At 41.0% G+C, this 24,856-nt stretch overlaps 1 protein-coding gene across 8 annotated transcripts in view; it reads right to left on the bottom strand.

The window, feature by feature from the left end:
• RAD51B (RAD51 paralog B) overlaps positions 1 to 22,880 on the bottom strand; it is a 311,046-nt gene extending 288,166 nt beyond the window's left edge. For all 8 annotated transcript variants that reach the window (XR_009818893.1, XR_009818896.1, XR_009818895.1 and 5 more), the window contains exons 1-7: positions 22,802 to 22,880; positions 21,143 to 21,236; positions 20,197 to 20,310; positions 19,386 to 19,502; positions 16,122 to 16,258; positions 12,290 to 12,409; positions 11,515 to 11,698 (exon numbers count right to left, since the gene is read on the bottom strand). Coding sequence is in view for 3 of the 8 variants with exons in the window: in XM_061997842.1 (XP_061853826.1) it covers positions 11,515 to 11,698; positions 12,290 to 12,409; positions 16,122 to 16,258; positions 19,386 to 19,502; positions 20,197 to 20,310; positions 21,143 to 21,226 (756 nt within the window). In the remaining 5 variants the exon portion in view is untranslated. The remainder of the gene's footprint in view (positions 1 to 11,514; positions 11,699 to 12,289; positions 12,410 to 16,121; positions 16,259 to 19,385; positions 19,503 to 20,196; positions 20,311 to 21,142; positions 21,237 to 22,801) is intronic.
• Between the last annotated feature and the right edge of the window lie 1,976 nt (positions 22,881 to 24,856).

The following is a 24,856-nucleotide window of genomic DNA, read 5'->3' as shown; positions in this document are numbered from 1 at the left end:
CAGCTAACACCCATTTAACATGCAGCATGTTTTTCCAAATGTAGTAACAATCACGTAAACGTTAGTAAAGCATACATAAACACCTCTGCCTATTTTACAAACACTGGTTAAACAAAATGAGAGATAGGGTTAGAACTCCGTCCTCTAGTAAACAAACATCCATTTTTGGCCTTCAAACGTTTTTATGAACTCTAAAACCTGGAATTGGCAGCGTGATAACACAACACAGGAAAAAACATAAGTGAAGCTTGCTCCTGGGTTCAAGTCCGATAGCATCCTCATTAAGTATTATAAGAGCATCAGCAGAAAGGCCAAAGAATGAATCATGAACTAAGTCTGATAACACCTTCTTAACTCAGCAATACACATTTGTGCTGACTCATTGTGACAGGGTATCATTAGGGAAGTCTGTATTGCCACTTCAGTTTTCAAGCCTGTCGATCCACCATCTAATGCCAGCACTGAAAACACTGAGAATAAACAAATACCAAAAAATGCTGTACCCTTGGACTGCACAAGTCAACCTCTTTGGGATACCATAAATCATGTGCCTGCATTTTGATTAGCAAAGCTATGGGCACACTCTTGGCCTTGGCTGTCAGACTCGGCCACAGTAAAGAACAGAGTATTCAAGCTGTTCTGATAACAAAATGATACTGTTAGAAATCCACTTTGCTAGCAGATTTTTATCCTTCACCTGCTATCGGAGGTTGCATCACAAATGGTCTCATGGAGTAAACAAGACTGGGAAATTAGTAAGTGAAGAAGCTGTATTAGAGAATATGCTGTAAACAACAGATTACAAAATCAAACACTGGCAACGTGTTTAAAGGGAATCTGGCCCTATGCAGTGATGATCCAGGCTGATCACATCCTGCCCGCTGGTCTTCTCAAAAACTCAACAAATTCGAGGCCTTGGAGAGAGTCTGCTTGTACTGAAAAAGAATTTGTGCATGGGTTTTTTCCTTCTTCTAGAACTATTTAACTGAAAGCAAAAGCTTTGAAACTCTTCCAATAAAATGTGCCTATTGCTACAGACAGCTAACTCCCTCACTGAGTGGGGCTTTCTTCCCTATGTTATAAAATTAATGACTTAAGTGCCATCTACTGTGTCTGCACTCAAGTGCAGTATTTCCACAGACAACAAGGGGAAGATAGGACCAAAAACACCATACAGAAATAGATCAGTTTGATACCATACCTTTAAGTATTGTCCTCCGTGCAGATTTACACACACGCTATGCTCACAAGAATAGACAGTCACCTTTGAGGTATGGAATTCAAGTTAATATAATGATCTAAAGCAGATCCTCATATTTTCAATTAGACTTTAAGAAACCCCAAAAAACATAACAGCCAAAATCACCACCAAAAAACCCAGCCACAACAACAACAAAAAAATCACCCTGGTTTTCCTCTCATCTTGATTATGCTTTTATCATAACATCCTGTTTTCTTTCATGAGACCAAGGAAATCAGATATGGGAAAAAAAAAACCACTTTAGGCAAACAGCAGAAAAACAGCATTTGCTGAGAGCCAGCAGACAACTGCCATGGAAATAACACTGCATTTTGTTACACGGGGGTTTGGAATAGAAAACACATTGATTGTATCTCAAAAATCCCTGGATTATCAAACCTTGCCTTTTAAGTGTATTGCTTTATTAGGAGAGAGTTCCAACATGTCTCTTGAAGCAAAGCTTCTTACAGAAAAACACAATATTACAGGAAAAATACAGCTGGAGTTCTTCACACAGGACACAGCTTTAACTGTTTCATACAATATCTGCTATTTCACAGCATACAGAACTTTGCATCAAAATTGCTTCAGCAGTAAAAATACTGAAGCCAGTTGTCCTTGCAACGCTGCATGGAAGTTTGCTGGTGGACTCCTTTCAACTTTCTGTTACAGCCATTTCCATCATATTCTAATACAGAGGGCCCATGGAATCTCACCCACTTTTCCTCCCCAAGCCCCAGAGCTCTCCGAGAAAGATGTGATTTGGGGCTAGAATTACCACCTCATGCATTATTAACTGCAGATCATGGTAGCAGATTTGGTGGTATATTAGGTGTAGACAGCAGCTTGCGAGAAGTAGCAAATCAGCTTCTAACACTTGCCACTTCTGCTGTATATAGACACATGTGGGAAGTAAACGAAACAAAGACAGGGCAACTGAGCTGGAACTTCCCTTTGCAAACACAGTTCCCTTTATTTGTAGTAGATTGAAGAAACAAACAGAAAGAGCCTCTCCTCAGATGTGAATGTTGCTTTCCTAAACAGCTCCCTCTCCAGCTCCACTGGCACATGAAGAGGAGTGATACATAATCCTTTAAAAACTGAACAGCCACTCTATCACCACAGTGAGCTACAAACACTCAAGAAGTTTAGGTATCCAAGAAAGTCCAAGCCCAGAGTGGACAAGAAGCTGTGTTCAAGTACCATCCTTTTTTCATCATTCCTTTGAATATCTTTTTAGCTCAAACTTATACATGGTTACCAAGTAACAGGGAGAACTCATCCAGAGTAATAAAATGTAAAAAGGTTGCCTCCCACTTACTGGTTCCAAAATAAACACCCCAATCAGCATGTGTGATTACATTAAACTTTGTTTCCAAACTAAACACTGTGTCATGCACACAATGCAGGGTTTAAAATACCACAAATATTCTGAAGGGGTCACAAGGTACATAAAGACAAACATTAACACCAATTTATAGCAGGAAATTTGGCAGAGAGGTACTGGGGGAAGGGGGTGTCAAGGCCTGCTATTCTGGAAGAAAACTAGTACAATATGGTGCACATCTGGTTCTCCTTCACCGCTGATTGCCACTGTGTCTGAAAGCACACATAGCTAGGAGGCGGGTCTGTAAATTACTCTGATGTACTCCAGGGTCTGTAAAAGCATCCAGCTCTCGAGCTTTCATCTGAGCTGACAACAGCCCTTTCCCCTATCAGCTGTGTTTTGGATTTCATGCTTACTGCCAGAGGGTTTACAGCTGGGAATTACATATAGGTCATGTGAAATACTGCATATATTATTCTGCAATAGAGGGCAATATTTCAGAACATTTTCCAACTGCCTGATCTTCAACTGAATTCACCTTACAAAGACGAGCTGTGATGTAACTAGAAGAATTGCCGATGCTACGTCAGTTTCCCTTCTCCCATCTCCCAAAGTGCACAGCACTTGACCAAAGCATTTCTCACTCTTCGACCACGATGGCCCAAGCCTGACATTAAGAGCTGTTGCAATTCTAGGACTGATTTTACAAGATGGTCTGACAGTATACATCCTCCCTGGCCTGCACAACTTTGGTGTGCCAGAGCCAGTCTGTTCATGATTCTGGCAACACAGCTCAATTTGGATCTCCAATGCACTACCTTTCTCTCCTAGTTCTGAACTTCTGAGCCTCACACTCAGTTGCCACCGGCCAGAAAGGCTGGAAAGGATAGAGAATAACGTTCACTACATATTCAGGGAGAAAAGGATACTCCATTTAGTATCCAAGTCTCCCATTTCTGCCAAGCAACAGGCCAAAAGCCAAGATCAGCTTTGCAAAGCAGAGGTCCTCTCCCATCCAGGCGATGAAAAGGCACCACCTGGTGGAAGCTGCTCCGAGAGAAAGGCTTCACAGCTGGCAGAAACAATTCCAGCACAGTCAATTCCCGGTTCTGTGAATGCATGGGAGCATCAAGGTTTGTATAATGAAAAGGTTACCACAAAACAGCAATTATTGGAGCACGTTTCAGCTAAGAGAGCATTCTGCCTGAAGTGGGCAATTAAGGCTTTGCTATATTTAATCTCAAAGTGAATAACTGAAGTTCTTAAGATTTTGCATAGTGAGTTTATCTTAACAAAGGAATTTCACTCATAAAATGCAAGAGTAAGCTTCTCCAGTATCCCACCTATAGTTATTACTTTCTCCAGCAAGCGCTGATTAGACACTTATTGTAGGAATATTAATTAGCAGAATTGATTTTCATAAGTAATAGCCAAATAACAGTCACTGGCAAAAGCAAATTAAATCAGGCACTGTGCAAAATACACCGCTGCTACATTTGTCTGAAAATATCCCACACGGCTACAGGACAGCGTGTTGGACGTTAGAATATCGTCCTTACATCAGGTGATCAGTAAACAATATTTGCCAGAAACAGAATCCTTCATCCACATGCCTTTCCATTAAGGCTTCTTTTTCCTTTGCATGTTAACCTTTGGCCAGGGGAGATCTTGGACAACATAGCTAAGAACATAATCCAAACACCTTCTAGTTCAAAGTCTGGCTACTGGAAAATATGTCCTCCTATCAAAAGCCCATAAACACCTTCTGAAAAGCAAATGATGGAACACAAAATTAACAACGAGCCGATGAAATACAAAATTAGTAACAGAATACACTTCAGATTATCTGTACCCTTGGTATTCAAGAGTACAGAACACAGAAAATGCCTGCAATCCCTCTTTTAAGAGCTAGTCAACGCCTTTATTTATCACCTCCATATTTCACCAACACTGCAGAGCATTTATGCAATTTACTCAGAAAGGGCAACTAATAAAAATGCACAAGGATATGAAACGTGCAATACTTGAAAGTACTTCTACAGTTAGTATATTTATATCAATGTTAATATTTCAGTGTTTAAAATTATGAAGATAAAATGGATTGCAATGACTTATAACACATAGAATTGGTTATCTCCAAGTTCTGATGACTCAAAATTCAGTGCCTGTAGCTCCAGTATAATTAGAGATCCTGGATGGAATTATTTGCTTGCAAATCACCTGCCATCTTTATATTTCATTATAGAAACACAGAAAATAAACCTGAGAACTGATACATTTAAGTTCAGTCTTAACCCACACAGCTGAAAAATGCATCTCTGTACCATTAGTGCAGTCTCTGGAGAAGAACAGATGAATCACAGCACGATGTTCAGTACCAGCACCACAGTCCCCTGCACTGCTCCAGCAAAATGCTTGTGCTCCAGCAACAGAAGGGACCCACTATGACAGTATAGGATTAGGCCTTCAAGAAGGTGTCAAAAGACTGAATAAATACTTGCAAAAAGAGTAAAAAAATAAAAAAGGTGTGGATGGAGATGCAGTTCAAGAAAGCACAAGCTGCTACAAGAATAACTGCGTTTAAAAATGAAGACTGGTTAGCAACACAGATGCTCTTTACAGAAGGATGTAGGGAATATAGCGGAATGCAATGGGGTTTATCATCTGTTTAGAGGGAATAAGAGAAAGATAATCACTGATGAAAGATAATCACCTGCAAAACACAACTGCATTTGGAGATCTCTGAGGTTCACACTGAAGTCAAGGAAAAAGAAAGCCTTTAGGAGTAAGACAGATGCTCTCAGCTGCTCCACACAATAGATTAAGCATCAAGGGTACGTATCCAACTATGGCAATGACAGCAAAAACTCAAGAGGTCCAAATGGCATCAGTTTTCACTTCCAATTGCTTTAAATGTTGGTGTAGGAAAGGGAAGGAGCATCAGCTTTCTGCTTCCATTCAGTACCATCAAAACAAACTGTAAGCTGCTCTCTATAAAATGTCTTACAAGCATTTCTACGTTAACATTTCTGTCATCTTTATTCTTCTGTCAGAACTTTCCCATGTCTGCGTTAGAGGAGTGGATTCTCCCAAAACAAAAAATCACCAACACCAAATGATTACTCATGAGTCAGTACTGCACACGTAGCTACATCTTTGCCTGCTAGTAAAGAAATTTTATTTCCTTGAGTTTTTCTCTTCACAGTCAGCAAAATATATGGACTAAATCACGTTTTTCCTAAAGAAAGTCAGTGACTTACATGGCTTTGTAAACAACAGTATCAGCAGCACCTAGCAGTCAGGCTGCACTGTCCAAACAGGTTGGTGAGATTTACAGAGATCCAGTAGTTTACTGTACTCTAATAACTGCAAATCAAGTTGTGTAAATAGTACTACTGTACAAGCTCTCGTTTCTTGGCTATTCACAGATCTCCTGTTTAGTATCTCCTTACATTTGGGAGGCTCTAGGAAAAAAAGCAGCAGTTAAGTTACTGTACCAACCCCACATGACATTCACCAGTAGGCAAACTTTCTCTCTAGCATCCAAAGGACCGAGAAGAAACAGTACAGGCTTCTATACAAACTGTTTGTCCTTGAGAAGAGAAACACATCCCTTATTTGCTAGACAATTATTCCTTGAGAAGGAACTGCAAAGTCAGCTTCAAATAGTATTAAAAGTAACAACGTTTAAGGGCAAATAGAACACTTGAAGTAAAAATAGGTATTAAAATAGCCAACTAGAAGACAGATATTCTTTGAAACCAACCCCACTGAGGAACACTGCAACATTAGATAAAAACAAGCAAACAAGATATTAAGGCAACTGGAATGCACACCTAGCAACAGATTTGTCTGCTACCACTCTCTAATAATATCTGGTTATAGATGGCTCTTGGCATGAAAAATAACAAGTTTAAGGCTTTGGAAATGAATGGGAACACAACTTGTTCGTGTTTATTTCAACAGCTACTGTATTAACCTGTGAGAGGTTTGACATATTAGCGGTCCAGTGAGAAGTGAATGACTGGCCTGAACGCAGGTGAGATAGTCCAGTATGCAAAGTGCATACTTAGTTAGCAGATTTTATCTGGAACCAAAAATGGGCAAAAACAGGTATCTATCATGATTTACAGATTGGAATTTTTAAAAGCACACACACAGAGCTCGTAATTACACAATTATAGAAAATGTGTCCCCAAGTAACTAGCACAAAACTATTTTGACTTAGGAATAATCTTAACTCTTACTCTCCAGTAACATTCACAAAGTAGTTTGGCAGTCTACATACATATTACTACATCAATACCTGTCTTGGCTGCAAACAATATTGACCTTCATCCACATTTTAATACAGTCAAAACAAATAAAAACCCCATACATACTACCCATAGACCCATTCATCTCAAAATAGACCCCTCTAGGGGCTCTATCTTCATCTGAAATAAGCAACTCCAACGTGAACAAAGTTTTAAGAAAACATAAATGCAGGAATACAATGACCCTGTGCAGAACTTCCAATGAGATTAAACAAACCAGTATTACTTGAACAATCAACATAGTTCAAATAGAAATAACAGGAAAAGTACCACAGGTCAAATAAGTTAAATCAAGATCATAGACCTTCACCTAGAACTGAACTTAAAGTCTTGGATAATTTAGTAAGCTCTTTGCAAAATTTCCTCTTACTACTAGACAAAAAACAGGAGCTGAAGATAACTATATTATACAGACTTCTAAAGCAGCAGCTGCAAAAACTTGACTAATAGTTTAGCCATAGCGTACTGACAGATGGATCTGCAACTATTAATAATGAAGGAATGCAAGCATGTTATGAACTGTACCAGCTACTTTACAGATCGTTATACATTTCATTCTGAATTTTAGCATAGGAAGAAACACTTGTGGTTTCAAAATCTACTATTCAGCATAGTTTCTGACCTTGGCTATAATTCATTGTGCATGGATATATTACAACTCCAAATACTGCATATTATGATGCATTTTAAAACCAGGACACACACACTACAACAAGGACACTGATGCACAAAAGCTCTAAGCAATGTAAGGACAGGCTGTATGTAGCCAGGCATTTGCTCACCTTAAGTACAAAGCATCATAATAATGGTATGTAACAGAATCCTTCCTAGAGCTGTTGAAAGTTTAAAGGACATTCAAAGCACCTACAGCTCTTTCTGTGCTTGTTCTGAGTAATAACCCAGTTAGCATTTTTTACTCATACTTATCCTTACCTGAAGAAACAGTTTTATATTAAAAATCTGTGCTGCTGCCAGAAACCATACACAATCACCCCCCTCCCCCCCCCCCGGTTGCTTTTCAGCTGGTTTACATCCTTGCTCAGGCTCATCAGCAAGTATCAACCAGTTGGATCCAAATTTAAGGAGTCATCTTAGTATTTCATACCTAACTTATTTTTCACTGTACCTTCTCACAACTACTGGGAGAATTAACATACATTTGTCATTGCACAAATTTAAGACTGATAGAAAAAACCAGACACATTGCCTTACATCAAACTTCCAACTGCCCAGTTGTAGCTTACTAGTATTGTTCATAGGCTCTACAGACAAATAACTTCAGCCTGGTATTTCAAAGACTGCCAACATCTGAAGCTGGTTTGTTTAACGTTCTTGAGAAGCCATGGACCCAGAGCACTGCTAAGCGCCTGCAGCCGTAAGTAAGCCAAGTCAGCTTCTCTTTTCCGTAGCAGGGGACCTTTATGACATTACAAAAAAAACCTCTAAGTAGGAAGCACTTTACAGCAATTTTCCTCTACAAGAACTACAGGTTTCAGTTGCATGAAAAAGCAGGGTTTAGTTCATGTACTAGAGGTGATTCTGTTAACCAGCATGTCATGAAAAATAAAATATCACAGTCTGCCAAGAATCAGCCAAGCCCTCGGATACTGTTGAGCACAAAAGCGCTCTCTGCCTCAGGTCAAAAGTATGGGCCACGATGGAAAATACTGGAATCTAGAGACAAAGTTACTCCTATTTTGAAGGGGGCAATGGACCTATAAATCAGACGAAGGGAACCCAGAGAAGTGTAATGAGAATGAGCGTTAGAAGACACAAGAAACTGCTAACTTGTTTTCGATAAAGTCTTCCAGAAATCTGAGTCAAAGTAGACACCAGGGAAAGCATCTGCCCTCCTTTACAGAAAGCTTTCTCCATGATCATATAGCAGATAAAATCTGGTAATAACATCTCACTCCTCTCAACTCCATCTCCTATATGTCGATACCAGTGCCTTCCTTCTATGTCATTTCCTATGTGCAATTGTGCAGAATGATAGCTTTTGGCCAACCTGCTTGCACTGTAAAATGGAAAATGCAATGGAAAAAGAAAGAAAGAAAAAGAAAACTGAATTCCAGTATCACATAACTTTACCTCCTTTTCCATACTTCACCACCATATGAAAACAGGAAACACTGCTCTACCATTTCTCATTCCTTTTTCTCAGCAGTATTAAACAATTTATGAGCATACACAGTCCAAAAGGAACACTGTGTTAGGCCATAAACTGCAGAAACATGTATTCTCCAGACACATATAAAAAGGTACCCAGATGGCAGCAGTACTGAAGATAGTTATAACTACATTTTAACCAGTCACTTTAAAACAAAGTTGTGCTTTATGAGAATAATTTAGCAGCCACAAGAGAAAACAAAACCATCTAATTTTGCCACTGTAATGACACTTAGCACTCAAATTAACTCCCTTCTGTCAAAAGTATTTTTTGCCCAGTACTGTAGAGCTGAGAGATACTCGAAACGTAAACAATCTGCCAACAAAAGCTGGGTTCATGAAACTGTAATGAGGACAAAGAACAAACACCTGTTGCCTAACTTGGTATTTAGTGGCACTAATTCAGTATTGCTTTCTTCCATTGATTATGTATGGCTTCCTGTGTTTAAATCACTTTAAATCTTCCTGATCTAAATCACTTTGCAGACTTACTAATGTCCTTTTAGTCCCAAATTTGTATTTATGATTTCCTAGGTAAGCAAAAATGCCTGAAATCATTCCACCACAGTTACATTATTGAGGTCTGTAACCTCAAGCAGCAGAAGTTCATGCAATGTATGCAACAGCAGACTGATCTCTAGTGTGCACCAACACTTGCAGATGCATAACATTCTGATATTGTTCTTTGCGTGTTACTTGCATCCTTGCCCAGGGATCCGTGTTTGCAAGAACCCAAACCTCCAGCCAAGGCCCTCCTAGAATTCTTAACCAGTAGAAGTTGTTACAGTTCTGTTTGTAACAAAATTCAACAAATCTTGAAAATATTCTAGATGCAACTCACAAGCAACGTGTTAGAGATGATTAAAAATGAAAACACAGGTGGGTTTCTGCTGAATAAGTCGATGAACCTAATCAATACATGCTTATAAATATACAAGCTTTCTATCTGGGGATTGACATGTAACTACATGGACCCTTAAATATTTTATTTAAAAGGTAAGCAATCTCTGGACAAATTCAAAAAGACAGCTGTGACCAGAGCACAAGTTCCTGCCCAAAATCCCAGGGCTCCTTACCGAAGCGTTCAGGGTGAGGAAGGACAGATCAGCACACCAGTTATCACAAGTGCCTCAAAGTTAACACATTAACCTCAACATAACAGAAACCTTCTAACATTTGAAGTTTCTTATGTAGGATCAGTAGGGATCACAGTATTAGGTTACTTCTGACTGTTCAACTCCAAGACTTTTGTGAATCTGAACAACAAAAATAAATATCTGACTGTAAGCAGGGCAGCAGTTGATCTGCCAGAGGCTCCAACCCAGCTCAGCTTCACCGTTTTAGTGGAGGTGTATGGGAGAGCAGGGAGCATCTAACTGATGAAAGTAAAACTTCTCTCCTTTTTCAGAAGGCTGCATAACACTTTCCCAAAATATGGGAGTGTACATACATAAACACAATTCTTCCCTGGCCTTTTAAAGCACTAAAAGTATTACTGGGAGCACTAACTAGGACTCTTTTGTACTTGAACTTTAAAGGCTCTTACACAGGATTTTTCTCCATCAAAAAAAAAAATCTTTAGAAACTCCATGTCAGAAGGAAATCCATTCCTCCTAAGTCAGTCAGTTCCACACCTCTGATGTATCTGTTTCTGGGATGATAGCTGCTGTGATGTCAGAAGCATCAGAGGGGAAAAGGCCTCACCACTCAGACTCAAGTTATTGCCACAGCTTTGCCTTTACACCAGAGCGATGAGTAAGTTACCCATACAAGGAGATACTCCCAAGAGTTAATTCTCAGTGACATCTTTATCAGTTTATATGATCCTCCACATAATGAAGGAACACACACAGACACTTATGCAGCTTCTAAGTACTTTTCAGTCAGTTCCACCCAGTCCCTGAACTGAGTGTCCACATCTTCCTTTGTATTTTATGGGCAAGTCCATGACAAGGATTTGCTGAGCTGTTACCTCCCTTTCTGCAGTAATTAGCAGCCACTATCAGTCACAAAAGGAATTTACAATGTTTCAAAGCATAAGGTCTTTTGGAGTTTCTGTGAACTTAAATGGAAAGAACAGAGACAGAAGATCTTTACCCAGTCAGAGTGCACACTGGAAGGGAATGATGAAGGTAAGCAATATTTAATGGCAGAAAAAGATTTAGGTGAGGAAAAAAAAAAGTACTGAAGTACAACTGGATAAGTGTGTAAGCCCTTATTTGAAGTCCTAAATAAAGGCATAAATAGCTTCTTTTTAAAAAACCAAACACTAAACACAAAGTAAAAACCTCCAAGCAGAACAGTTACTGTTCCCCCATTCCCCAACTACATTCCAGTTGGTATCTCCTTCAAGATTCTTGCTGCAAACCTCTTCCAGTTTTCATCTTCCTGTCATTTCCATTCTTCTCTAATTTTATTATTTGATAGTGTAAGGTAAAAAAAAGAAAGGAGGAATAACTTACTGGTATTGAGAACTCCTCTGCCAAATACTTCAACACTGATGCTCCTTTAGCCAAGAAGTTACTTCTCTCTGCCAGGTTGCCTTGAAGTTTTGTGTCAAACTCTTTTCTGACAACTGAAGCAACAGAGTCAATTATTACGAGTTTAACTTTCTTTGAAATCATTTCTTCTTCCAAAGACAGAATCCTAAAAGTGAAAAATCATGAAACAACTGAGTTATTAGTGACATTATTTACAAAACAGAACCATTTTATAACCCTGAAGTTGTTTAAATAAAAGGTTTACTTTACTAAGCTCCGTCAGCCTCTCTTTTTTGCCCCTCACACACCACCTCCACCAACATCTGCATATGTTGAAGAGATTTGGAAAGGAATCTGAGGTTCCAGTGTGTAACCTGAGGCAGGAGCTCTCCAAAAGAGAGATTTGGATGAACTTCTAATTAGCAACACTATGCTGCACAACCCCTGCAACTTTGCATCAAGTGGACATAGAAACTGAGCCTTTTGCACACAGTTGCTGTGTGAGAAGCAAACTCCTATTTTGTGGAAAACAACATGAGATCTATCCAAGACCTATCACATGAACACTGTCTTTTAAAGGCTTGCAGGGACCAGATCACATAGAAATTGTCTATTGGAAAGCAGAAAACATCAACTGGATTAGTCACATGCTATGAAGTGACAACAGCAACATCAGTGTTTCTGTAGCAATTCATTAAACTTTGATATAAGTCAAATATTGTTATAGACAACCCAGTTAAACTCTGTAAAAGAATACCTTTTCAGTACACTGTCACAGGTCAGCTCTCGGTACAGGTGAACGCTACAGGTCATGCTGAACAGCTTTTCATCTGAGTCAAAATAACTAGGGAATCTGTTTCCTGCTATCTCAACCAACCTATCAGAAAAAACAGAAGTCACAACACTGCAAAAGGAATAATGTGGGATAATAAGGCATCAAGTATACCCAAAGCAAACAATGAAAACCTCTGAACGATAAGCAAATACCAAGTAATAATGGAAGTCTCTTTCAGAGAAGCATACTTCAGCAGTCAGATTGAAAATACTGAAGTTAGAACACTTAGGTTCTCTTCCCAGTGGTGCCAGAGCCAGTGGTACACGAGGGACAGACAGAATGTATCTGTACACAAAGAAACAGCAGGAAGCTGCAATGTTTCTAGTTTATTGAATGCAAAGTTGTTTTAGCTCTGTACAAGAGGTTCCACTTAATGGCCAAGAACTCATATTGTAACTGTCATATCTAACTCTTATTTTTCATTTCAACAAATCTACTCTGCAACTCAAAGCATCTTCCCTTCCTCCTTTATCTTGCAGAGAAATCAAAGTGAACCTTGTATCAAAGAAATTTAACAAGCTGATGACAAACAGGAGATCCACGACAAGATCCAGCTGATACAGAAGCAAGACTGCAAAGAACAGAGAGCAGTTTGACTTACACAAGCAGTATGGAAACTGTGCCTGCCAAAGTGAAAATCTTTTCACAGATTATTTCTCCTTAAAAACAAGAACAAGGTTACTTGGATGGGTGAGTCTTTCACTGAAACCATTTCTGTTGTGTCAGTTACCTCTTTGTAAAAGAGGCCTTATAAAACCTTAAGAAAATATACTTTTTAGAACACAGCAAAAAAAAAAACCCTTAAAATCAGTATTGTGTCCCAGAGACAGAGGCTCCAAATGCCTGCAACTAAACGTCCTTCCATTCAGATAGCACAGGTCGAATTGGCACAACTGGATATAACGAGGTGATTGAACACTTTACAGGGCTGCTTCGGTGACAGAACTGAAGAGATTCCATGATTAAATTTTCTCCACTACCTGATTAGCAAATTTATACTCAGCAAAACCCAGAGTTACAATTGCTAAGCATACCACTGTTTATTATCAGAGTAAACTAAGGAAGCATATCAGATAACTGGTGATAACACCAGAAGAAGTCAGAGGAAGCCGGATATTTACTATTTGTTGTCAAAACACTTTCACATTCAGAAACTAAGCTTTGAAAAAAAACTCACACAGATGTAAAAGTAAACAATTTGCTAATGAGGGTCTGACACTTGTAGGTAGATGAGGTTTTATACATAAAGTCATTCAGGATACTGCATGACTTACGTTTCAGACATGCTGACTGCCTGCAAGCTCTTTGGAAGTCAGGGGAAGAAGTTCCACCTCTCTGAACACAAGGCAATTTTTATCTGAATCCTTAAATAGACAATCCAAGAATTTAACTTGGAAACTCATAGTTCCAATCTCAGCAACGTCATTCTTCTTCCACCACGAAGACTTCCTTTTTTATTAACAGAAAACACTTGTCTATATTTTAAGCAGACACATCCCACCAGCTGTCGCTGGAGAAGGGCGGCATCTAGTGGAGGATACCTATGGGCACAACTTAATGCTTACCTTATTTAGCCCTCTTTCGTTAAAATCCCAAAGTTAAAGCTATTTTAGAAAAAATCTTTTAAATAAATCTTGTTTGGTTTAAAAAAAAAACCCTGAACCACTAAGCCTGAATGTTAATACAGCCATCCTGAGCCAGCCGCTTCATTACAATAGCCTTACATTAGGCACATAACTCCTTGTCCTGCAGAACTTACAGGGACAGAATCTTGTCTTTCCATTTGCATAATTAATCATGCAGACCATTTGGGCAACAGTGATCTCTCTCTCAATGGTCTGCTTGAAATGAGGTTCCACTGTGCTTCCTGATGGGCACACACATATCACCAGGAACATCATTCCACAGATGGACTTGTAATGACATGCCAAAATCTTGCTGAGATCACAGTACTACTCAAAGAGCTTCATGCAGTTCAAAGCTCTTTAACATCTAAATCCTATTTGTCACAATGAGACAAAAAACTGCACAGAACATACTCTCTGCAACCAGGGCAGAGGCCCATGGGGTGGAAAAACCATTTGCTCTCAGCTTCGGTTCACAGGAATTTGTTGTGTTCTTCCACAGGCAATTAAGTATGGCTAGAGAGAAAAGCAAACCAAGCTAATTATTTTCAGACTTCCTAAATAAATCCGGTATGTTTTGAGTCAATAGCTGGCTAGAGCTGAATTGCTGCAAAACAGATGACAACAATTTTCATTTCCAGACTTACTGCAGCTTTTCCATCTACCTGTCCTAGTGTCCGTGTTCTGCCAACGCTGAACGACAGACACCACCTGCACTGTTGCAGCTTTCTATTACACAAGAGAAAACACATACAAGTTACAGAAATCAGAGGCATATCTTAGGCCAGCCACAATTTTGATCACTCTTCTCAGCATTGCTATTAGCTTGAACTGCTGTGTTAGAGAATTAAGTAATAAGACTGTGAAACTTTGTAGAAGCAAAAAGCTCCCTGCCTCGAAAGTAAGACCTGCCAGGCAGAAGGATGAAAGTGAAATGCCTTTAGATAAAAGACATACAATTAGCCAGCTTTACGCAGTATCTTTCCAGAAGCAGCAGAGCATTACAGCCAGTTTGACAGCAGGCCTGTAAAGCAGCAGGGACACAAACACTCTTCTCAGGCTTTGGAGAGAGACTTTGACTTCTAGATAAAAATAGTTCCAGCTAAATGTCTCCATTAATCCCTTTAAAATAAGTTGCTATTAAATTAATACTTGCCCTCTCATCTGAAGTGTTCAGAATGACCAAACCAAAATCTCTTCTACTTGCCATCTATTAATAACACAGGATTACAGAATCATGAGAAAATTCAGGTTGGGAAGAGAACTCTCTTCTAAGTAGCGCCAGCTATGAAGTCAGAACAAGTTACTTAAGGCTTTATCTAGTCAGATTTTGGGAGTTTCCAAGGAAAGAGGCAGCAACACCTCTCTGAGTAACCTTTTCCAGCTCCTGTCTGTTCCTATGGTGAAACAGCTTCTCCATGTATAAGCACAGAAATGGATTTCAATGTATCCCTGCTGTCTCCCTGCCCTGCATCACTGAGCCATCTTCTTGATGGCCTCCTCACTGGTAGGGGAAGGCTACTGTTAGTTCTCCCCAAAGCCTTTTCTCCTCTAGACTGAGAAAGCCCTCAGTCTATTCACAAAGGGCAAGTGCTCCAGCCCTCAGCCATGTTGGTAGACCCCTGCTGTTGTCACGTCATGTCTTTCTCATGCCAAGCACCCGAAACTGGACACAGGGTCTAGATGTCATCTAACAGGTACCAGGTAGAAAGGGAAAAGCACTTCTCTCACTCTGCTGGTGCTGCTCCTTAAAGGATGCAACAGCTTAAAGTTTAAAGATATGTAACTTGTCTGCTGAAATTGGTTATATATGCTGAACCTCTACATCCTCAAGATCTTCCTGCTAACTCCATAAACTAAAGTAGAAGAAAGCTTTCAGGTACAAGACTGTTAAAACCATTTATAAATTAGAGAGTGCATCATTTGCCTTGTCTTACCACAACTGGAATTGCAACATCATGTAAATTAGGAAGGTGAGCAAACCTTTCAATTCAATTAATTTCATTATCTATAGAATAACTGCATCTATCAGAGTTTATAAATGCTTGATTATTGCTCAGAAAATAATGGAAGGCTCCAGGATAACAGGTGCTAAAGAAGCCGAAGTGGTTCCGTGTTTTGCATCTTACCTTTCGGCACTGAATGCAGACTCTGTGTCAATGTAAACAACAGCCCCATCTAGTCCTCCCATGCTTACAGGCAGCGTAGCCAGAACACTCATCATAATACAAAACTGAGTTTTGCCACAACCTGGTGGGCTAGTTACCTGGAAGAAAAAAAAAAAGACTAGTAGCATAAATAAGAGATTTCACATTCATTTCCCCCTAAGTCTACTTTTAACTAAGACTCTGCTCTTCCAGTTACCAAAGGAGGAGATAGCCACAAAAAGACAGAAAGCAGCTCACAAAGGTTAACTTGCAGTTACTCTTGGATCTGTGCCCTGCAGTTGAACTCATCCACTGAAGAATTAACAGTTCCTCTTCATAGACGCTATTATGCTTGTACTTTATTTCTTTGCCATCCTTTATTTCTGCTCATATTTGACATGCATCTACTCTCCCCCTCCTAAGGTCTTTCCTAGAGCCACACCTAGTTGTCTTCCATCTTCTTTGTGCTACCTTCTAAAACAGAGCAGAATTAGAAGATTCACAGTTCATGTTCACATGACATCAGTTGCCTTCAGAGCTGAAAACAAAGTCTAGAGATAACAAGTTCACAGATGTAAATGAATTCTTAAGACTCGTCATTACCTTGGTTACAACCACATCTCCCTTGTAAATTACAAGAGTAAATCACTTATATCCTGTGAAGACTGAATGATCAATATGAACCACATATATACAAAAGATAGAGTCTATCTGCCCCAGACTGTACTGCTGTGCAGCTTGTGTTTTGTTATTGGTGTTAACTCTATTACCATATCTTAATCTCAACACCATTTAAGGATCCAGACCAGCTTGCCAATTTCAAGCTTTCACCTGTGCCTACTGAAAACCTGCAGTCAAGTAGTAGTCAAAAAAAAGCTCACTCATCTTCTGTGAAATGGTTCCAGCATGACTGTGATCCAAGAGAAAAACCACAATGATCCAACAAATACATTGTTTGAGGAGATCCCCGGTTTCTGAGGGCAAGATTTTTCTACTCTAGATGTCAGTGTGCTGTTCTTTATCTGCTGCAGCTCTTGCAGAGAATGTAAATGAATGCTAATTAGTAAATACTAAGAGGGCTGATAAAACAGCAAATATGAAGTTGAGAGGCTTTAGGCATTCAAAACAGAGTGATAGGTTCATTCTGATGCTCATAAGGACTAAATAATAATGAAAGATAAAAGCAAGCCTCTCTGGGGAAGTTCAGCTACAAATTGAAGCACGTCTCCTCAAAACACCAAGTATTGACAAAACAAAGGCTTAAATACAGAGCTGGTTTAAATTAGAAAAGAACCCTTGCAACATACAGACACCTAAAATCAGACCCACTTTTAAGACTAAAGCAACTATTGTTCCTTTTTAAGTAAAAACACTCTTTCACCACAAAATACTGCAGCATCGCTATGGTTTCACTTTAAACAGCAATGGCATGAATTGAAGCACAGAAAATTTATAGGGAAACAATGAAGGACTGCATTAGCTTCAGTTACACACTAGCTACCATCAACAGTTGGTTAAAATCCCTTTGATCACTTTTGTCTTTAAACAAGGCCTGAAAACTAAGCCATATTGAAGCTTTAACGTGACAGAAGCATTAGATGATTTTTGGTCATAGGCACACACTGCATGTAGTGAACGTACAGATCAAGAATCAGCCCTATTTATGCAATTATCTGTCCTCCATCCAGTGTACTTAAATTGCAAAAGATCATATCAATAATAACTGCCACATTTTAACATCAACTCAAAGCATTGGAGAGGCAAGACACATTCCTTAGACTGCAATAGCCAAGGAATCTCAACAGCTGTTTCTAGTTAAAAAGATGACTTGAAATGAACGAGGGGAGGGCATCAATCCAGTTAAATTACAATGTCTGCACAACTGTGAGGAGGCCTCAAAAACATTTGCAGTTTCAGCCTTGCCTGGGAGGTGCATTGGAATCAACATTTACTTCAGTGACTGATGCAGGATCTAATTCAGCAGAGATGCTGTAAAAATGTCTGAGGAAGTGAGCATCATATCAGAAATACAGGGAATCTTGCAGTACCAGCTAATACAAGGATGCAAGCCAATGGAGCAAGAGAGAACCTCTATTCCCAAAGAAAACTCTCTCACCTTTTATCAGCATTCCTTTAAAGGACTAAAATGAGATTGTAAACAATCCACAGTGAACAATTTTAAAGAACCACCACATTTTATGGCAGTTACCATTGCTTCAGCAAGTGTTTTGAGCAATATAATTGTAGTTAAAAAAGCCTAACGTTTTTCTAATGTAATTTAAATCAAATGACTGCCAGAAGTTTGCTTGGCTTGCTTTACTCTAAATTTGCTCTGAAAAGAATGAATTCAGATAGAAATGTGAAGACTACAACAGTTTTTCATTTATCTCTACCTAATAAAATATACTTTTATTTTTCAATAAGCTATATGCTGTTTTCCCTGGCACATCTGTAGGGCTTGGATGAAGTCACAAGGAGCTAATTCTTCCTCAGCTACCAAGGGATTAAACTTCAATATCCAGAAAGTCATTACTTTAATTTTTCCTCAGAGGAGCTGGCCAAAAGCTCTGACATCTGACCACAAAATTTCAGCTATGATTTAATTTCCAACTTAAAACCAAATAGTGGTTTGGGGGAAAAATGGTCTGAGACAGTGTAACAAATCAAATCCTTCTGGTACTCAAAAGCAAGCAGCTTTGGCTGTAGAAGATACCACCAAAAGTCTTAACCCTGTGGCTCATGTTCTCAAGTTCCAAGTTTCCAACCACCCTCACTGCTAAGTAAAGTAACAGGAAGACAATGATTTAGCCATATGAGTCAGGAAGCCAATGCTGCACACAACGTATTTTTGAAGAGAACTTCTCTCAGAATATCTGCCTAATAACAAAAATACCAAAGGGCAACCTGCTGGTCAGATACGCTCCAGCAAGTTGCAAAAGAGCAAATTAAAATTACTAAGTTACAAAATCACTTGACTCCGAAAGGAACATGACCTGAAAGCGTTCGTAAGCTGCAGTGCAGCACCAAACATCATCATCAGACACGTGATAGCTTTCTACTAAAACTTCCTCTGACAACCATGCTGAAGTACACTTGCAGCGCTGCCAACCTTTGGAACTACTTCAGGCCTCGTTACTCTTGCAAAAGGGCTTGTAGTTCTGGCCCCTCCCATCTGACAAGATAGCCCAGCCTACTTTTGAGTTTTGCCTTCTAGGTGCCACATGTTGGATATTTCATTGCAGTTACCTCTGTGAGAGATCCACAGGGCACTCCCCCATGCAAAACTTCATCCAAACCATGCAGTGTGGTAGACAAAAAGGCTGAAGAGGGATTGACAGATTTCCTCAGTTTCATTTCGTAAGCCTACAAAAAGAAGGGTGAAAAAGCAAAAGAAAACACACACACAGAAGATGCTGCATTTTTGTTTTGATGGGAAACAGCAAACTTCTCACATTTGCTCTCATCAATCTGGAATGACTTTACACTTGCCAGTGGGCAAACTATTCCTGTCTTCAGCTATAGTCATCTCTTAGTGCATCACCCTTCCTTGCATTTATATCCCATCTATAGTTGAAATCAAAGCTACTTGTATCACATTCACCACATTAAATACTAAGTCTTTAATAACCATGTGTCAAAGGTTTCCTCTGCTCCTATTCAACAAGTGTTGGTTATCAATTTGAAACTACCAGGGTTGAAGTAAAGGTTTGCTAAAGATTCCCAAGCCTTTGAACAAGCCCGGGCTGATCCCGTATAGCCATTCGTAACTTTCTCACAGAGGTGGAACGACCGGTTAAGAAGACAGGACAGTTACAGAACTGATAATAATCCTTCTCTGGAGACATTCCAAACCCACCTGGATGAGGCTATAATGTCTAATAAAAACCACTGCATCAAATTGAAGCATACCAGTGATACAAATTTTAAAACATAAGTATTATTTCTCTGTGCAATCAAACTGAGACATCACAAACTTTCCAGGTAAAAAGATTAGTGACACTGTTTAGTGTTTTCCCATAAATTGTATCAAAAACAGAATCAACACAAGATTACTCACTGTTTGCATTTTGGGAGCACAAGCTTGGCTGACTTTAGAAAGCAGCTTCTTCACATCATAGTAGCTCTGTCCTGTCACTTTCATTAGCTCCAAGAGGGAAAGACATAAGAAGTCCTGAAAGATAACAGAGTAGTTCAGAAAGCTCAACCTAGAAATCAAGACTGAGGACTAAACTGATGCAAATTATACACAACTAGTATAAATTCCTCAGGTTTACCAAATCTGCCACGTTATACATTAGCATGCTATACCTCTCCTACCTTTCTCCAACATCAGTATATTAAAAGACATTGTATCATACTACTTCAAAAGACACGGAGTCAAAGGAGCAAACACTCAACAACTGTTATGGAATTGCAACAAGACAACAACCTTTTGCTCACAAAACCTCTATCTACCTAAAAAAACACTGAAAACAGATCCTGTCTTCTAGATTGCAAAACTAGTGCTAGATCCTACAATGATTTACAATGCCCACTACTGAAATATACAGGGCTTCTTGGCTCTCTTTAGGTGAGCATTCGTATCAACTTCAGAATGCGCTACCAAATCAACCGTAGCTGACGTGTCACATCGCAGCACGTTCACACACTGAATTATGTAGCAAGTGTTTCCTGCAAAGTGCTCACAAACAGGTATCTTACTCCACATCAGCAGTAGCTGCACACCCCTACTAAAATTAAGGATCTTTGGGTTCTCTAGAAGTAAAAGCAGCAAGTACATACAAGTTAAAATGCTTTAGTTGGGCATCTATTGTTTTAAAACTGTATTTTGACCACACAGCAGGCTAGGCCCACCTCAAAATGCCCCCTACTCTCTATAAAGTAAATCTCCCTGTCAAAAAAAAGTAAACACAATACCTGCATTAAAACACAATCTTTGCCAAAAAAAGAAAACAAAGAAAAAAAGAAACCCCCACCCCCTCCCCACAGAATAACCATTTCACCTGACAAGTAGTGATCTGGTGGCGACTCAGCCTTTCACACAGCTCCTGAGACAACCTTGCTCTTCTTAGTTTCTTAGCAGCCATGCTCCCCAATCTGCAGGGCAAACAAAAACAATATTTGAAAGATGCCTGGAATGTGATTATGAAGACAATTACACTCACTCCTTGCTAAAGAACAGGAAAATGCACATACACGTGTGTATATATATTTATATATATATATATATATATAGGTAAAATGTAATGTGACATGGACTTGCCATAAAAGCCTATTTCACATTAAGTAATATTTTCACCCTGAAAGCAGTTATGTTAAACTATATCTCCTCATGTTTGACCTTGGATGAGGTCATGCCAGTACAAACAGATGAGTCAATAACGTTTATATCCCAGAAACATCTATTCTATAGGAAAGCTCACTCAGTGGTGAGCTGAACAAGAACTCCTCATGCTATAACGCACTGGAAAGAAGTAAGGTTCTCTTTGGATGCTTAAACATGAATAATAGCATAATCACAGTATGTAGCCCTACAACATACAGTGCTAGAACACAACACTCTGTTCTGGAGACACTGGATTTGTGACAGATGTTGAAAGAACAGGAAAGACCCAGAAGCGAGACACCAGAAAGACTGAAGGGCTCAAAATGTACTTTAGCATGCAAGACTCAAAGTGGTGAAACCATTCAAAGCCATCTCATAACCTTCTATGCAACAATTTACAAAAGAAGGATAATTAATAAACAGTTCTTTAATTTAGGCAACACTGTAGAAGAAAACAGAGGCCAAAGCTAAGCATATGGAGAAGTGCAATGCAAGTGTTATTTTATTCCAGAAGTGAACAAAAATACCATTGGATCCAGACAGCAACAACTGTGGCACATTCAGTCACTTAAGCAAGTTGCATTTACTGAGATTTCTGCTTAAAGGGCATCTGATTATTTCAGGTAAGCCTGAACACTATTTGATGCAGTGGGTAATTACACTGCCACTCTGAACCTGTTTCCCCTCCGCCCTCAGCTGTTTGCTCTTGTCCCTTTTAGGGTTTTCTCTCCCTGTGCACCACAGAAACCGAACAGCTGGGTACAATCTAACGCACAGGTGTTTTCCTGCTCTCCGTTTGAGCACACAGCTGCCTCACATATACTACTTAAACACTACTCCTAGCAGTTACTCTGCCGATTTATGAAAAAAGAGGGTTTGTTCAATAACGTGAAATTACTACAAGCTTTGCAGCCGCACGTGCCTGCATGTCTTCAGGAGACGGGGACTCCAGCGCCCCTCGCTACAAAACCCTCCTCAGACAGGAATAAAACCAAGCGTTAGAAGAGCCTGGTGTCCTCCGCGCTACCGGCTGCGCCACGAACCATCGGTCACACGCGCTGCGGCCTCTGCCTCGAGCAGCACGGCGGCTCCTGGCGCGGCCCGCCCCGCACACGGCGCGGCAGCCCCGGCACCCCGCAGGGCCCCGCCGTCGCGCCCCGGGCGGTGTCAGCCCTCGGGGGAAACCAGCGGCATCCGGGCTCCGGCGGGCTCGGGGCGGCGCCGCCGAGCCCGGGCTCACGACTCTCACACCTGCCGCCAGCGCCGCCCCTTCCACCGCCCAGCGCCCGCCCGCCCGCGCCACGGGGATGCCCCGGCCCGCCACCACCCCGCTCACCTCCGGCAGCGGCGCGGACACCCTCGCTCCCGCGGCTCCCCGCCGCGCCCCCCCCGCGCCGGACACGCGGCCGCGCTGCTCCGGTCTGTTTTAAAGGCTGCCCGCCACGGGCGCGAGGAGGCGGGGCCGCCACGCCACACCCGCACTCGCCATTGGCTCCGCTCCCACCAGTCCCCTCGCACTCCTCACACCACGTGGCGCGCAAGGGCTGCTGGGAGCGGTAGTTCCCGGGGAGGACGGGACGTGAGAGTGCGCGCCCCCTCGCGGCCCGTGGCGGCAGCGGCGCCTGCGCGCCGGGCCCGCGGCTGCGTGACGCGAGAAGCGGCTCCGCGGCCGGTGTGCTCCGCTCGCGCCCCACGCGAGGCGCGGTGAATGTCGTGCACCGGGCACGGGAGCCTATGGGCAGCCCTGGGCATGGCCCTCCATAGCCCTTCCCTGCAGGCTCCCGCCGCCCTTTGCACATAAAGCACCTTCAAAACCTGAGAAGGCCTCCGGCGTGATTGAAATGCTGGTACTTCTCATCAGCTGAGGGCTTAAGAACATCTGATCTTCAGCGGGGAAAACACTTCACCCTGGGACAGGAGCGTAACAGAATCAGTCGCCAAACATGTCTGACACGACTGGCAGGGGCTGCCCAGATGGGCTGTGGAGGCTCCTTGTCTGGGGACATTCAACCTCAGCTGGACGAGTCCCTGTGTGCCCTGCTCTCGGTGGCCCTGCTCTGGCAGGGGGTTGCACTGGGTGAGCTTCCCAGGTCCCTTCCAGCCCTTAACATTCTGTGATTCTGTGACCTCACTAGTGTCTGCAAGGTGAGTTTTCCAACTCACTCCAGCTTATACTAGAAAGTACTCAATATCATACATATTTTTTCTAGTCTTTACAGTTCTAGAAATTAACCCGAGGAAAAAACGAGACCAATATTCGCTGTGAGGGTTGCTGAGGCCTGTGCGCTGGGAGCTGCGTGGCCAGGGGTTTGTGTGCACTGAAACAAATCCTACAGCAAAGCTTACAGAACACTTCAGTCACTCTTCCAAACAGGAGAAACATAGCAACAAGCTGACTACCGTGGAAGTGCCTAACAACCCTAGGATCAAAAATGGTCAGTGGAATTAGTGTTTCATTCATACCCTGAAGGGACCTTACATGCCCTAAGAAGTACAGAGGATTTAAGAAGCCGGTCAGGGAGTAAGCAGCCCATACAAAGTCAACTGAGGAGCTTTAGTGAATAGGTAGCTGAACCAGGAGAGGTGAACTGGAGGAAGAGCTATTCCTACTATAGTTGGCCTTTCAAAGTTGACTTGAAAAGTTTAAGTCCCAATTGAGGGAAGCTGTGGAAGGAAGGGATGGATGTCTGTCACTGCAGCTCAGCTTCAGTGGAAGCAGGATGGCACGACCATAGTATAACTGTCATAGACCACTATTTCCTGGGGTTAATAAGGCTAAGAGATGAATACTTTATAAGAACTGAGCTTCACCACATTAATTTAAGATGGTCCTTTAAACTGGCAACAATGGAGCAAGTTTTACAGAAAGGCAAAGCCTAATCACAAGAACAAAGAAATCTCATAGAAGCAAAGTGCTCTGACATCAAACACACCCATTACAAGAAAAAAGGGAATGGTGATTAGCCTTCTAAGGGGCAAACCAAAAGAGACAGAGACTGATTTGAGGGGCATGAGATGAAATACTTATCAGCTCTTAACCAAATAAACACTGAGCAGATAAGTACTTCTGTGAGCTTCCAGAATTGAAAGGATGATGGCAACATTTTTCCTTTCTGGAACAGAATCCACAGAAAAGTTTCTTCTTCAAACCCGAGACAGACTTTTGTGAACATCTTCAGATAATAGTTTCACATTCTGGAACATGTCAGGTCATTCCCTTAATTACTAACTCAGCACCACCTCACTGAGACTGGCTACAGCCCTCAGGTTTATTACTATCAGTTCTCACCTTAAAATTAGCAGTGTTCCCTGTGAAAGAGTCTCCACTACAGAGTTCAGTCTGCCAGAACACACTGACTCACGAGGGTAATGAGGGTATTCAGAGCAGTTC

The sequence above is a fragment of the Colius striatus genome, chromosome 6, assembly GCF_028858725.1.
Source record: "Colius striatus isolate bColStr4 chromosome 6, bColStr4.1.hap1, whole genome shotgun sequence".
Taxonomy (NCBI): Eukaryota; Metazoa; Chordata; class Aves; order Coliiformes; family Coliidae; genus Colius; species Colius striatus.
The sequence above is the reverse complement of the archived record's forward strand: the minus strand, read 5'-3'. Positions and strand labels throughout refer to the sequence as shown.